Genomic DNA, 15,321 nt, shown 5'->3' with positions numbered 1-15,321 from the left:
AATACACACATTATGGATCCTGCTTACGTACAGCATAAACCTAAGGAGTAAACTAAGAGACACGTATGGGGAGAGGCCTGGCGCACATTAAACTTGAAGCCTTGAATTTACTAGGTGGAAAACTAGGATAGTGGTCTATGTAAGTAGGCCTGTCGAAGCTTCTTAATGTCTTTTGGCCTTGAGCAGTTTAGGCATATAGACGCTGGATCTGACTCTGACGCAGATTCAGATGGAGACCCGGGCTAGAGGAGACTACGAAAACTTGCTACGAATGGCGCAGCGTAGTGAAGACGCTGGGTATCAGGAACTACGAAAACCGGGTCTCACCGAGAAGCCGTGGAAGAATACATCGACAACTTCGACGAACAGCAAAAAGACGAAAACGGGGAGGGCGTTATCCCGTATCGGACCTTTGACATATGACTTAGGTCATGTGACCGATGGGGCAAACAGATCGGAGAAATAAGCCGATGAAAGCTTGCAATGTGATCTCTATATCAGGCTTCGCGTATCGGCGTTGAAAATATTCCGCTACAATGAATTTTACCCCCATAAATGCGACTACCTTTTTGCATAAAATGCCGTAAACCGTCCTACTGGGGGATTTTTACTACGCCTCTTTCTGATTGGAATCAACAGATGAATCAATCTCTAAGCTAATTGATGAAGCCAACGCCATTTGCAATATGCGGATGATGCTAAAACTTGGCGGAAACATGACTTAGTAAACAGACTATATAGACCAAGTAGCTATCATTTGGTAGACACATGGTTTCCCACTCGCATACCTCTACTATAGTAGACTGCCTGTCCGGTAATATTGTCAACCGACAATAATTTGATGTAAGCCTAATTTTGAAGGATTTGCATATGTATAGTTGTTGATTTTGCTGGGGTGATTCTTACTACTGAAATTCGAGAATCCGCCCATTCACAATATTCAGCCAACCCCTGGGGCCGGAAACCTTGTAAGTCCCTTCGGATGAATCCATATCAGTCTAGATTTCCACAAAAGAGTGAATATCTCTTGAACGGCTCGGATAGATAGAGAACACAAACCATCTCAAAAATGAGTCTCTCGTTTCAGCTCCAGTATTTAGCTCGGTGGTTTGTCATTTTAGGTAGTGGCCGCGGGCTTGGCCAGTCTTTATGCCCCACTTCTGGTCAACATGGTGATCGACACTGAAAATGTTATCTATTTATCTGCCGGATGAAGATGAAACTTAGTATCAACCTTGCCAGTCCTTGGCGTATACCTAGAGGGCGCTCAGTTGCTACTAATGTCGAGGAATTGCACCATTTTGAGCCTTGGAACTTTCCACATGAGGTTGGAATCTCCCATAGATCTAAAAGTCCACTTGGTTCCTGAAGCCCGAGGTCCGGGGCAGGGTCCACAGGAGTCATTTTGACTAACATGTGAATATATACATGGATAGACTGATAAGTCTGAAATCCAAAAGCTACGTTGGTATTTGGGACCTCTATACTTCGTAAATCCACCTAGAGCCCTGGGGAGTAATATACGTGGACGTGCCCTTGAGCTCTAGATCTCAGCATGGTTGGTAGTATACCTACTTAGGTAAATGAGTAGTTAAGATCGCTCGTTAGGATACTATCTGAGCACGTGGGTGTCTACGATCCGGAAAGTCGGATAAAAGAAGACATCGGGATGAGTCTCATATTTGGAATTTTATTGATTCTCATCCAAATAGGAAATTCCAAGTTTGATGAGTGGAAACTCCCGAGGATGATCAAGAGGAGGACTGGCATCTGGGAGATATGACCGTGGCTTTATCTTCCTGGGGCTCCCCATTTCCGAGGTCTTGTAGACCTCATCATTTTAGATTTGTTCAAATACAGCTTACATAAATAGGTAGATCGAACTTTCCAGGTTACAAAATCAAAATTAGAGAACTATTTCATCTCTTGACCTCTGTGGTGCATTTGGGAACTAATTAACACTCAGTCACACTACTTTTTTGAAAACTGTAATGACAGTTTTACGTCCATGGTATCTCGCTTTCACTTGCATAAATCGATGTGGCGGTGCAAATCGTGGGGAAATCGATCCCCCGCATCAGCCACGATGATATCATCCATCTGTAAGTAGAAACAACGCAAACCCTATTGAAGCGTCCTCATCTATCTTTTTCTTGGAAGAGTCTGGGTCGCTACATTTAGGAAGACATGTTTCAGTAAAATCTAATATTTCTGATATTTCTGCACCCCTAGCTGCCTAATAAGGTGATCTATCAACCGGCGCGTGCCCGAAGCTCGAACCCCTGCTGCGGCTGGCCGCATCATCTTTGGCAACCTCACCTGCTTTCAGCACTGAGAACTGAGAGATCCACGATAACTGTTTCGCACTCTCTATCATGTCACAGTATATCAACCAGCTCAGGAACCGGCGACGCTCTTCGCAGATTACGAGGTCGTATGACCCTGTTCTAACCGATGAGGACGCGGTCTACTTGCAGCATCTCACGGATCAGTCTTCTGAGAATGATGTGGTTAAGACTCCTGTCGAACACTCTAAGTCGGTTGTTTTGGACGAAGGCGCCCAAGATATTCCACTCCCTGCTTCCCCAGCTGAGGACTTCGGAAAAACACTAGGCGAGGCAGGAAGGAGAGCAGGTCACAAAGGAGACTCAGCTGGGTCAACACTGGAGGCGTCAAAATCACCAACTTTCTCAGCCCCTGAGAAGAAGAAGAGATGGAGCATATTTGGGAGAAAGAACTCTGTAATCAAGGTATGCAACCTTTCACTAATCAATCACTTACGAATCTACACATGCTAATGCCTTTTATCTGTATAGGGCAAAGATTCGTCGGCAGACAAGAGCAAAAAGCGATCCCCAACCCTGGCAACGACGGAAACGCCAGTTAGCAATGAACAGGAAGACAAAAAGGATCTGGAGGACATTACGGATGTCCTTGAGCGATTGAATCTGGCAGCGGACAACAATCGGGTATTCTCCATAAGCGCCGAGACGCAAGAGCTGCTGCGAAAGTTCAAGTTGATCTTCAAGGACCTAATAAATGGTGTTCCCACTGCATACCACGACCTAGAAATGCTTCTGACAAACGGAAACCGCCAGCTGCAAGATACATATACCAAGCTGCCGAGCTTCCTGCAAAATCTGATTGAGAAGCTTCCTGCGAAATGGACAGAAACCCTGGCTCCGGAGATGCTCGCTGTGGCAGCCTCAAAAGCTAGCAGCAGTGGTGTCAACATGGAGCATGTTGGCAAGGCAGCATCGGCTGCAGAGAAGATTGGTATGCCCAGCTTGAAAGAGCTTGTCTCTAAACCAGCTGCGATGGTTGGCATGTTGCGGTCGATTATGGCATTTTTGCGTGCTCGGTTCCCGGCAGTCATGGGATTGAACATTCTGTGGTCACTGGCGTTGTTCAGTAAGCGGATTGATGAATTTTACCTCGATATTATGCTAACACCACATTAGTACTTCTATTCGTTCTGTGGTACTGTCATAAACGCGGACGTGAAGTCCGTCTTGAAAACGAACGCATCGTGACTGAGGAGGAGATACAGAAGCTGAATGCGGAGACATCAGAAGGCAAGATCCGTCCCACGGAGACACTTGTTACGACAGCACCCCAGGGAGCCTCAACCGATGAGATTCGAGAGGGTGTGAAGAAGGTAGAGCAGGCTCGGGCATCGTCGGGAACGGAAATAGATGTCTCGGAGCCGGCCCAGAGCCCGAACCAAGAAAATGTTCGCCCCGGCATCCCGACTCGATCAAAGTCTCGCCTCGCATATTGGACCCGGTCCAAGAACGAGCCGATTCCTGAAAGTATTTCCCCTTACCCGGGAACTTGATCAAAAGACGTGATGCCGGATGGAATACTCCGTACTCCATATTATGAGGTTCAACGGTAGCCTAGGAAGTGGCGATATAGAGTGGCAACTTGGATGATGATTTATGGACCCAAAGTAGTTTCTGTTAGGTAATCTGATATACGTTTGTTCGGTTTGTTGATCGTCGACATTGAGCTCCACGTTTTCTGCTCTTATTTACAGTTCACGTTATAAAACGAATGACTAATCTTTTTAAAAGTTTCAAATTTTTCTATTTATTTATTAACTAAATAATTAATTTCTACTACGTAATGACTAATGAAAGGAACCACAACATCATGCCACAGTAGTTGTAGTAGATAGGATGACTTCTGATCTCGTACCAAGTAGTACGTTCATCCAAACATTCGACCACTGGTAGTGGATGTCTCTCAACAATCTCAACTGTCAGCATGATAATAAATTAAATTATGGTAGACGAAAGATAAACTGTGCTATTTTCCCTAATATAATAGAGTCTGATTGGCCGAAATTTCTATCCACACGGCGGGGCTTAGAATCGAGATGAGGGGAAACACTTGCGTTACAGGACGGAGTACTCCGTATTCTGTAGTTTACTCGGAAGTACGTGGGAAAAAGTTGGAAAGTAGAAAGTAGAGTAAAAAATACTACTACGTAACTATACAGATCATAGATCTGATCTATCGCAAGCCTCGGTCACGTTGTCCATGCTTACCGCCTCCAACGAGTGCAACGGTGGTTCTGCAGGTTCCCGAAGACCAGGTCGGAGCCAAGATGACTCCTAATCTTGCCACCATGAAAATTATATCTGAGTGACCGAAGTAGGTAAATACCCTCAATAGCCAATAAACTTGATATAGAACTTTGGTACTTTACCTGGTTGAGTCATAAAATGATTCATCGCCGTGAGGATAGATCAAGTCAGCTCCTGCTTAGCGCCCGACTCTGCAGGTCAAAAGCAAAGAAGATCAAAGTCCTGATACCTAATCCCTGGTCCTATTAAAGGAGTGGCTTCGGGACCCGCAGGATTATCACTGTGCTTGATCTGCTTTGCAAAGGCTTCTGCCCCTCCATTCTGTAAAGACTTGATTGGTAGGAATGCAGTAGATCGTAGACGATATCTTAAAAGAACTACTATTCTAGAATAGATTGAACTACTCCAAGCCAATTGCAGTAAAGATGAAGAAAGATGCGGTGAAGTTGGAGGCCAGCGAATGGAGAGTCCGAGTAGTTCAACCAATCAGGCCGTCATTCCCCACTTACGTTATGACCGGGAAAAAAACGATAGTTTATCCCCCTTCTGCCTCCTCCGCCTCTACTCTTTTTCTTCTATTCCAACAGACTTCCAGAGACTATACTCTTCCTCTTTACACTGCATATCTGCACTGTCTAGCCCCCCTCAAAGATACCCGTCAAGAATAACTGCCAAAATGGCTTTCGTTGAGCTGTAAACTTCTCGCTGGGAAGCCTGATCCTGCCAGCTTCCCAGTCCAGTAGCTCCGACTTTTCTGACTTGACGATATCTTTTTACCTCTTTCGACGTTGCTTAACGCCGAAATTGCCCCCAAGTACAGTCCCAGAAAGAGTACCTGAACGTCCTTTTCGGACTATGAGGCACTTCCAAATTTAAACTGCCACCCCCGAAGTCAACTACTACCCTACTCCCCACCCTCATACTCACCACCTAATCTACAATCCTCCCCTACAATCATCCGATCTTCTGAACTCCGACGAATCACATTCCCCTCTCCATCGAACTTCATTCCTACGGACATCCATCCCGTCTGTGAAAACACTACCAAAACATTCTACTTCCCGAACTACCAAAAAAAGTTTTAAGTTTCTACTCAACCACCGCAATCCTCAAAATGCCGCAATCAAATCACTATGGCTCCAAGCGTGCCCCCAAAGGCTCTGCTAAAACCCCCCTAGAAGTTTCGCTAAATAATGGTGGACAATCAAAAAAGTCGAGTAAGACCAATCCGTTTGACAGAAAACGGAGGGCATCATCGTCTTCCGTCTCAAGTGTATCATCCGTTTCATCATTGGAGGACCTGAGTGACGAAGCGGATGCATCGGAAGATGATGCGGATGACGAAGAAGACAGACCATTAGCTCATGTCCTGGCTTGCAACCGTCGTCAAACCAAGTCCCGTAAGCCCGTGAAAAGCAAGAAAAGACGTTTTACCAAGAATGAAGACTCCGATGGGCAGTTTGGTAGCGATGCCAGTGACTCGGAGGAGGGCTCAGACGATGTATATGCCGCCGTGGACTACATCACAGATGAGGATGAAGAACAAGATCTCGAAAAGATGGAAGAGAGGGTGATCATGGAGTCAGAACGTTCATCTCGTATCTTGCCGACGTCAGAAACTGTGGACTGGCAAAGTGCGGAGGTTTTCGGTGACTCCATGTTTCTGCCTGCTGCTTCATTCTTTGATGACGAGCACCTCTACAGTGCCATGGACCCTTTCGGAGAGACTGATCTTGTCAGCGAGGCAGTGGAGACACCTGCGGCCCGACGTGTTCATTTTGAGGAGCGCTCGGACTCATCTTCCGATAGCGAATCCCATACGGATGATGAGATCCCTGGTGATTTCCTGCAACAGGATTCTTTAGATCCTCAGTTGCGCCGCATGATTGAGAGCGACAATGATCACCACCGCAGTCATCGCCGACAATCTGAAGAGCTGTACGGTGATGCTGACTATGGTCATTCGAATATTTACCATGTCGAGTCCGACGGTTCATCCGAGGGCAGTCTCAGTGGTTATGAGTCCGATGATGGTGACACCACTGATGAAGATCTTCCACCACCTGCTACTATAACCCACCCTCGCTCTCTCCTCCGTAGAGACTCTACCGACTCTCTTGCCCCGACTGATGACAAGACCGATGTCCCTCCGCGCCGTCGAGGCCCCATCATGGGCACATTCAAGGCTGATCCGAACAAACCCGTGGCCCTGGTCGATGTCACTGGAAAGCATCTCGTCATCATCCCAGCATATGCCTCTTCCCGACACGACTGGTTAGACTCTGCTGCCAATAGCATGCCTGGTACAGCCGCCAACAGTCCCCGCCAGACTACACTGCAGTTGGTTGATGAAAGTGACACCGATGCCCTTGCGTCACCAAATCACGCCGATTTCAGTCCCATGCTCGCTTCAAGTGCCAATCTGATGATGACCGCTCTGGGAAATGACCTCACTCCAGGTGGCCAAGTCATGGGCCCACCAGAAGCGTTTTATCCATCCCGCGATTTTGCCATTGACAGCTCATATGAAGACGATGATGAGGATGATCCGGAGGCTTCTCTCAATGTAGATGACTTTATCGATTTCGGCAATGGCTCTTCCGACGAGGATGAGGTAAACTCCAACGATGAGGCCCTCTCCCCCAGGACTGGTGGAAAAACTCGCAAGAACAGTGGCACACCCACTCCTAGCCGCAACTCTGAGGCGCAACCGGATAGCAATGCAGAGCGCTTCCTGAACCACCTTGACAAGGGCATAGTCACAGCTTTCCGCCGCAACAACAACCGTTACCAGGCGCTGCTCCGTCTTCCCCAGCACCGCGAGTTCATGCCTGCCAACTCCCCCTCAAGACCTGCCAGCGTGTTCCGACACACCAAACATGCTGACCAGCGTACACCCACTCGGAAGCGCAAGGCCAGTGCCTACCCTGGCGGTGAGGCTGTGCGACGCAAGCTGATGGATGCCCAACATCGCAGTCAACTTCCCTTTTAAGCAGCATGCTCTCTCAAATAGACGTATTGCAAGGTTTGGCCTCGAACAAGCCGAACCTTTTACGATTCCACGAAGTTTGGATTTCTTTTACATCGCACGTTCCATGGAAATATTATGTTTCGAGTCGCTGGCAGACTTATGCTCTCGGAAGACAGCAAAAAAAGAATATTTTGTGTCTTCAAGATTCCATTGCTTTCTTGATATGGCATATGACCATGTCATCTTGCTTCTTTCTCCTGTTGTGTTCAAAAGGACGATCAGATGCCCTGATCTAGTTTTGATTGATTGCATTTGGGTATGCTAATACTTTGGTCCATGCTTTTATTCTATTTTAAATGTTTAGTATCTTTTCCGTATTCCTAAAGAAAGCGGAGATGTTTACAATGTTTGCAATTTCTTTTCTTCTATTTTATTTTTTATTTTATTTTTTCTTATGAGACCCGGATGTCTGCTTTAGGTATTGAAGATTAGCCAATATCAAAAAAAGTTCCAAAATATATTGCATTCGTCACGGACCTGGGCAGGTACCCGCAGAGTATTCATTCAACAAATCAACATTGTGAATTTTGACTGTAGCGAGGTTCCGATCCCTTGCAGATGTCCAAAGACGTCCGACATGTAGCAGATTAATCAATCAGCCTCATAGGTAGATTAAATCTGACATATATATATCGAGGCCCCGACTCCTCCATGCCGTTTACCTGTCACGAATTTTTAATTTCGTTGTAATGTGTACCTGAGGATTCCTGAGGTCATTTGGTGAAATTTGAAAGGTCTAGACTATCATCACAGGGTCTAAGGGAACATGTCACAATCTTGGCTATTGACTGAGCTGTTAGCTCAGGGACTGAAGGACTTGCTTGATCAGGTTAGTGGTGGATTAGAAACTCAATTTCAAGTTCAAAGCCGCCAGCCACCATGTCTGTTGCAGGATTGAGAGGAACAGGAGCTCTGGAAAGTAAATGCAACAATACGCCATCATCAGAGAAAAGAGAATACTACTGACCACTTAGTAACAGAGTATAGTATTGATCCAAGGCCTTGGAGTACGGACTACTTGGGGCCACTCAGTCAATACTATTTATAGCCGCCGTTTACCGTGTCACACGATGAAACAAAAGGTACGGTAGTAACTTGAGCGGTAAACTCACCAATTCAATTTTGAGATACTCATTTCCTGAAACAAGGGTTCCTCCAAATCCAGTCGGAGCTTGTCACAATTCAAACGCTTTCACATTTTTGGGATCAGTTCGGTTTGAAAGGTTGCCGGAGTACCCGTTTAGTAATCCACTTTCCCTATTTTTCCTATTTTTCCCTATTTGTCCCTATTTTTTGCCCCTCTTCACTGGTAGATGATGCCTGGCGGTGGAGTCACTCCAAAGGATCGGAAGTAAATCGTCCTAGAACAGAACTGGATTCAGGAACAAGTGAGCGATGGCTCCATTGAGCCCATTGTTTACTCCATAACTAGGCATGGGCCCAATAATTAGGGGGGGAAACTCCTGACATTGACGATGTTGTTGCTGTACCCCTGAATAGATACTTCGATATCTATGGTACACATCCATAAGGGAAATCATGTACTCTGACCTCATATTTCATACTTCATACTTCATATTATACCCGCCACTGCAAAAATAAAGTGATTAAGAATGCTGAATCACAAAAAGAAAAGAAAAGAAATTTGTAAAGGGGGATGAATAATGAAGATCTGTGGGGAAAACAAAGCCTGTAGTTACTCAAAGCGAGACGCCCCTCTCTATTCACCCCGCTGGCTTACCTAAGTACTACTTACAGAGTAACTAACTCTTTGTGTTCATTGCTCCGAACTACTTCCTTGTTTGAGCCCCCACTCAGACCCTTTCTTTTGTATTCTATCAGGTTGGATCTCGGCCGCCTCATGGCCTCATGAGATCCGGGCCTCCATGTATCCGTAGTAAATTGCTATGACGAAGTACCTATCTAGATAGTACCTGAGTACATATGTACATTAGACAGGGAACTGCATATATGCATGTGCTGACCCTCCTAAGCATTCGATTGATGCTTCTCTTCAGGTCGATCACAACGTTGATTTATTTTTAAATTTACTTTCACTTCTGCCCATTATTGGTCCTAGCCGCGACTATCTTAATGTGGGTGATTTTGATAGCCGCTATGGAAGGATGGACCCTAACTATAGGTTCCACTCACTATGACTGGATCTCCTGACTTCCATATGGTCAGTCCAAGTTTCATCTTCTACTCTAGCGCCCTGCTGATTGGAAGACCATATTTACCCACCGTGACGAGATGTCTTAGAAAGTCCAAGTTAGCGCAGGTACCAACTGGAAATACGGAAGGAGGAAAAATCAAATAATCAGAAATAAACAGACTAATTTCTGGGGTTGTTCTTGTACTTTAAGAGCGAAGGTATCCCTCAAGCCCCAAAGTACTTCCACTTTTGTAGGGTTCATTCATTCTATTGTTTAGGACAGGGTCCAACAATTTATCTTTCTTATTGTTTTCCTTTTTCATCACTTTGACTTCCAATTCTCTCGTTATCTTCGACTCTCTCTCGCTATATCTCTATCTACTAGAATACTTTCGCTGATCAAACTTGGTTTCATCAATCTTCTCACTGTCACTCGACCACTCGATCCTGTTCCTTCGTTCATATCTGAAATACAACACATCACTCTCCTTATTTAACTTGGTCTTGAACTCTGGTTTCAATAGGAAATCAAACATTCAAGATGAAGACCTTCACTGCTATCGCCTTTGCGGCCTTGTTGGCCGCGGGTGAAGCCGCAACTGTATGTTATGCCTTATGTTTACCTTTTTTGATATCGCCCACAACGACAACAGATACTAATGAATTGACTAGCACAATTCCGCCAACACCTGTAACGAGCATCAGAAGAGCGGTTTCGACTGGTCGGACCTGTCTGTTGGCTCGTTCAAATCTTATGGTGGCTTTAACTTCTCCGGCTTCAAGTGCAGCAACAGCTTCGGCAGCAGCATCTCCAAGCGTGGCGTAAGTTTCAATGTTTCATATTCTTGTCTTTCTATTGATACTGATAAATCCCACAGCAGAAATGCATCACTGGTACCGTCAGCAAGGGCAGCAGCAGCAGCAGCGGTAGCAGCTCGTCTACTCCTACTTTCTCTTGTGGTTCCGAGGATTCCGGCTTCTCGATCTCCAACTTCAAGATCGCTACTGACAAGGATACTGATATCAACATCATCTACCACCTTGGTGATGGCTCAACCTGTCAGACCACGAAGTCTTGCTCCAAGTCTGGCACCACCATCTCTAACGACCAGTGTGCCGGTGCTACTTCCGTCCAATTCGAGCTCCCCTCGTCCTCTTCGGAAGAGTCCTGCGAATTCGGTATCTACAACGTTGCCTTCGACTGTGGCGCTGATTCTAGCTCAACTGCTTCCCTGATCGCCTCCACCACTGTCGTTCCTTCCGGAGCTGATGCCATCGGCAGCCCAGCCCCTGCTACCACTCCTGAGGCTGCTACTACTCCTGAGTTGACCACCTCCGTTGTCTACTCTACCCGCACTATCACTGACTACAGCTGTGCTGAGAGTGTCACTGACTGCCCTTACCGCTCTACTCGTCTGTCTTCGGTCCCTATCTTGACTACTATTGTTCCAGTTTCTCAGACTCCTAGTGGTGCAGCTCCCTCGGGATCGCCTACCGGTGTCTCCCCAGTTGGCTCGTCCCCTGCTGGTGGCTCCCCTGTTGACAGTGGCTCGACTGTTCGTGTCACTTCCACTGCTACTGTCTGCACTGCTTGCTCTGCTGGTGCTTCTGGTACCCCCGGTGCCCCTGACCAGAGCACCTCGCCTACTTCTCCTGCTGAGACTAGCCCTACTGGCTCAGCTCCTTCTGGCTCAGTTCCCTCTGGCTCAGTTCCCTCTGGCTCAGTTCCCTCTGGCTCAGTTCCCTCTGGCTCAGTTCCCTCTGGCTCAGTTCCCTCTGGCTCAGTCCCCTCTGGCTCAGTCCCCTCTGGCTCAGTTCCCTCTGGCTCAGTTCCCTCTGGCTCAGTCCCCTCTGGCTCAGTTCCCTCTGGCTCAGTTCCCTCTGGCTCAGTTCCCTCTGGCTCAGTTCCCTCTGGCTCAGTCCCCTCTGGCTCAGTTCCCTCTGGCTCAGCTCCCTCAGAAAGCGCCCCTGCTGGCAGCGGTTCCACTGTCCGGATCACCTCCACTGCCACCGTCTGCACCGCATGCTCTGCTGGAGCTTCTTCCTTCCCCGGTGGCTCTAGCCCCTCTGGCACTGTTCCCTCCGGCTCTTCGCCCTCCGGATCCGTCACTGCCCCTGCTGTCTCTGGTACCCCTACTGGCTCGTCTCCCAATGGCTCTTCCCCTGGAGAGTCCGTGACCACCGTTGTTACTTACGAGACCACCACTATCTGCCCCGTGACCCAGACCATCACCTCCGGTAGCTCAACCTTCGTTCAGACCACTAGCACTGTTTCCACCCAGACTGTGACTGCCACCTCGACTATCCCCGCCGTGACTGCCAGTGGCTCTAGCCCCTCTGGCACTGTTCCTTCCGGCTCTTCGCCCTCCGGATCCGTCACTGCCCCTGCTGTCTCTGGCACCCCTACTGGCTCGTCTCCCAATGGCTCTTCCCCTGGAGAGTCCGTGACCACCGTTGTTACTTACGAGACCACCACTATCTGCCCCGTGACCCAGACCATCACCTCCGGTAGCTCAACCTTCGTTCAGACCACTAGCACTGTTTCCACCCAGACTGTGACTGCCACCTCGACTATCCCCGCCGTGACTGCCAGTGGCTCTAGCCCCTCTGGCACTGTTCCTTCCGGCTCTTCGCCCTCCGGATCCGTCACTGCCCCTGCTGTCTCTGGCACCCCTACTGGCTCGTCTCCCAATGGCTCTTCCCCTGGAGAGTCCGTGACCACCGTTGTTACTTACGAGACCACCACTATCTGCCCCGTGACCCAGACCATCACCTCCGGTAGCTCAACCTTCGTTCAGACCACTAGCACTGTTTCCACCCAGACTGTGACTGCCACCTCGACTATCCCCGCCGTGACTGCCAGTGGCTCTAGCCCCTCTGGCACTGTTCCTTCCGGCTCTTCGCCCTCCGGATCCGTCACTGCCCCTGCTGTCTCTGGTACCCCTACTGGCTCGTCTCCCAATGGCTCTTCCCCTGGAGAGTCCGTGACCACCGTTGTTACTTACGAGACCACCACTATCTGCCCCGTGACCCAGACCATCACCTCCGGTAGCTCTACTTTCGTCCAGACCACTAGCACTGTCTCTACCCAGACCTTGACTTCGACCTCTGTCATTGCTACTCCCACTGGCACCGCCCCCGGCGGCTCTAGCCCCTCTGGCACTGTTCCCTCCGGCTCTTCGCCCTCCGGATCCGTCACTGCCCCTGCTGTCTCTGGTACCCCTACTGGCTCGTCTCCCAATGGCTCTTCCCCTGGAGAGTCCGTGACCACCGTTGTTACTTACGAGACCACCACTATCTGCCCTGTGACCCAGACCATCACCTCCGGTAGCTCTACTTTCGTCCAGACCACTAGCACTGTTTCCACCCAGACTGTGACTGCCACCTCGACTATCCCCGCCGTGACTGCCAGTGGCTCTAGCCCCTCTGGCACTGTTCCTTCCGGCTCTTCGCCCTCCGGATCCGTCACTGCCCCTGCTGTCTCTGGTACCCCTACTGGCTCGTCTCCCAATGGCTCTTCCCCCGGAGAGTCCGTGACCACCGTTGTTACTTACGAGACCACCACTATCTGCCCTGTGACCCAGACCATCACCTCCGGCAGCTCTACTTTCGTCCAGACCACTAGCACTGTTTCCACCCAGACTGTGACTGCCACCTCGACTATCCCCGCCGTGACTGCCAGTGGCTCTGCTCCTTCTGGCCCCGCCGGTGTTATCGCCACATCCAGCGCTCCCCAGGAGTATACCACCACTGTTGTCACTTACGAGACCACCACCATCTGCCCCGTGACCCAGACTGCCACCTCTAACGGTGCCACCTTCGTCCAGACCACTAGCACTGTTTCCACCCAGACTGTGACTGCCACCTCGACTATCCCCGTCGTTGCTGCCACCGGCTCTTCTGGTGCTTCCGCTTCCACCTACATTGGAGCTAGCGGTGAGACCGTCACTGTTACTGGTTCTGGTGCCATTGTCACTGCCTCTGGAGCTGCTGGTGCTAGCGCCGGTGAGACTGTCACTGTCTCTGGTGCTGCTGGTGCTTACACCACCGTCACCTACGGCACCCAGATCGTCACCATTCCCCTACCCAGCGTTGTGACCAGCACCGCCGCTGGAGCCGTGACCACCTTCGCTGCCGCCCCCAGCGGAGCCGCCGCTCTCAGTGGAGCCGCTGCCCCTAGTGGCCCCGTCGGATCCTATCCTAGCGGAGTTTCCCCCGTTGGCAGCGGCTCAGGCTCTTCATCTAGCCTGCGCGTCTCTTACACCCCCGGCGCCACTCCCAGTGCTAGCACTGGCTCCGGCGCGAGCGCATCTTCCTCATCTGTGCCCGTGTTCAACTCGGCCTCAAGCCTGTCAATTGCTTCCAGCCTCCTGTTCGGATCAGTTGCTACCTTCATGGCACTGATGCTCTAAGGGGCTTGATTCACTCTTTGCTACGAGCTCTTAATCCCCATGTGACATTGCTCCCCTAATTTCATTTCGTTTCATTATTTTATCACAAGTGCGCAGAACTTAGATTGATCTCGATTTTTCACTCTCTAATAGCTGCATGGCTTTAGATTTGAGGATAGGGCCGAACTATCCATTCGGATTTCTTTTTCTATATCTATTTAGCACTCTAATTGAAAACCCGCTCGCGTTGTATGTTTTTCCAAGCCTCTATCGTTTGTTTAGAGTGTTTGTATTTAAAAAGTTCATATATTACATCGCCCACTCCTGTTTAATCCTAGTATCGTACCAGTCAAAATAAATAAATAATTATATATACTATAAATGATTTTATTGTAGAGCTTTAGCCCCGCGTGGGTTTGTCTGGCGGAGATGGGCGGGACTGCCCAGGTCGTTCCGCCCAGCTCCGCTCTTCACTTGTGTCTGGTCCAACGCGCATAGGCTGTTTTGAACCCGCTAGCCTCTATGCGTGTCTTCTCGGATTTTCCATAACCTGGGTATCATAAAGAGTTACCCCCATGGCTACCTAGATAAGCAGTTCATATTCAGCTTAAATGTTGAAATCCCAAGTTTCTTTACGGGGCCTGCCTGCTTCACTACGCCGAGCATATTTGACGACGACTGATACTCAACTACTTATAGTAGAACTACTTTGAGGCTCCCTGGACTGTAACCCGTACAAATGGTACATTCGTGTTCGGAGATCTAACTTATATTTCGAAAGTAGCATGAGGAAAAAAAACAGACTGTTGTTGATTGATTAGATTAAAGATTTTAGTACTCATAACTTGAAGAAGTAAAGCAGAGACTGAAATATAAAGGATGATTGAAAAATATGGCAAATTTCATATCTGACATCCGTGGCTCTACACTTACTATGTGAGAGATAGTCCATCGAAAATACCGGACTAGCTGTCTGCATGACTTATACTTCGGATAAATGCTGGCTAGCGGATAAAAGCGGACTAACCTTATCGCGGGTACTAGCTACATTATCAACTCTGATTATTATCTGGAGTGTCCCGAGACTTGAGAGACTGGTCAAACAAGAAAGTTTATCTAATACCTCCGCGACTCGTTACATTCCAGTCCAAC

General features: G+C 48.6%; 3 protein-coding genes across 3 annotated transcripts; all 3 read left to right on the top strand.

Moving 5' to 3' along the window:
- Positions 1-2,375: 2,375 nt before the first annotated feature.
- Positions 2,376-3,838, top strand: N7495_008649 (uncharacterized protein; the record flags this gene model as incomplete). Its single annotated transcript, XM_057211300.1, has 3 exons — positions 2,376-2,750; positions 2,817-3,411; positions 3,462-3,838. 3 exons carry the CDS (start codon positions 2,376-2,378, stop codon positions 3,836-3,838), a joined length of 1,347 nt encoding a protein of 448 aa, XP_057060843.1.
- A 1,868-nt stretch (positions 3,839-5,706) lies between these two features.
- Positions 5,707-7,584, top strand: N7495_008648 (uncharacterized protein; the record flags this gene model as incomplete). Its single annotated transcript, XM_057211299.1, has 1 exon — positions 5,707-7,584. One exon carries the CDS (start codon positions 5,707-5,709, stop codon positions 7,582-7,584), a length of 1,878 nt encoding a protein of 625 aa, XP_057060842.1.
- Positions 7,585-10,319: 2,735 nt separating this feature from the next.
- On the top strand, positions 10,320-14,190 carry N7495_008647 (extracellular serine-threonine rich protein; the record flags this gene model as incomplete). The annotated part of the gene is made up of 3 exons (XM_057211298.1): positions 10,320-10,379; positions 10,451-10,600; positions 10,657-14,190. The coding sequence occupies 3 exons, from the start codon at positions 10,320-10,322 to the stop codon at positions 14,188-14,190; spliced, it is 3,744 nt and encodes a 1,247-aa protein (XP_057060841.1).
- Positions 14,191-15,321: the final 1,131 nt, after the last annotated feature.

Source organism: Penicillium taxi (genome assembly GCF_028828555.1).
Source record: "Penicillium taxi strain IBT 34144 chromosome Unknown utg000005l_segment0_segment0, whole genome shotgun sequence".
NCBI lineage: Eukaryota > Fungi > Ascomycota > Eurotiomycetes > Eurotiales > Aspergillaceae > Penicillium > Penicillium taxi.
This window is presented reverse-complemented; position numbering and strand designations above follow the sequence as displayed.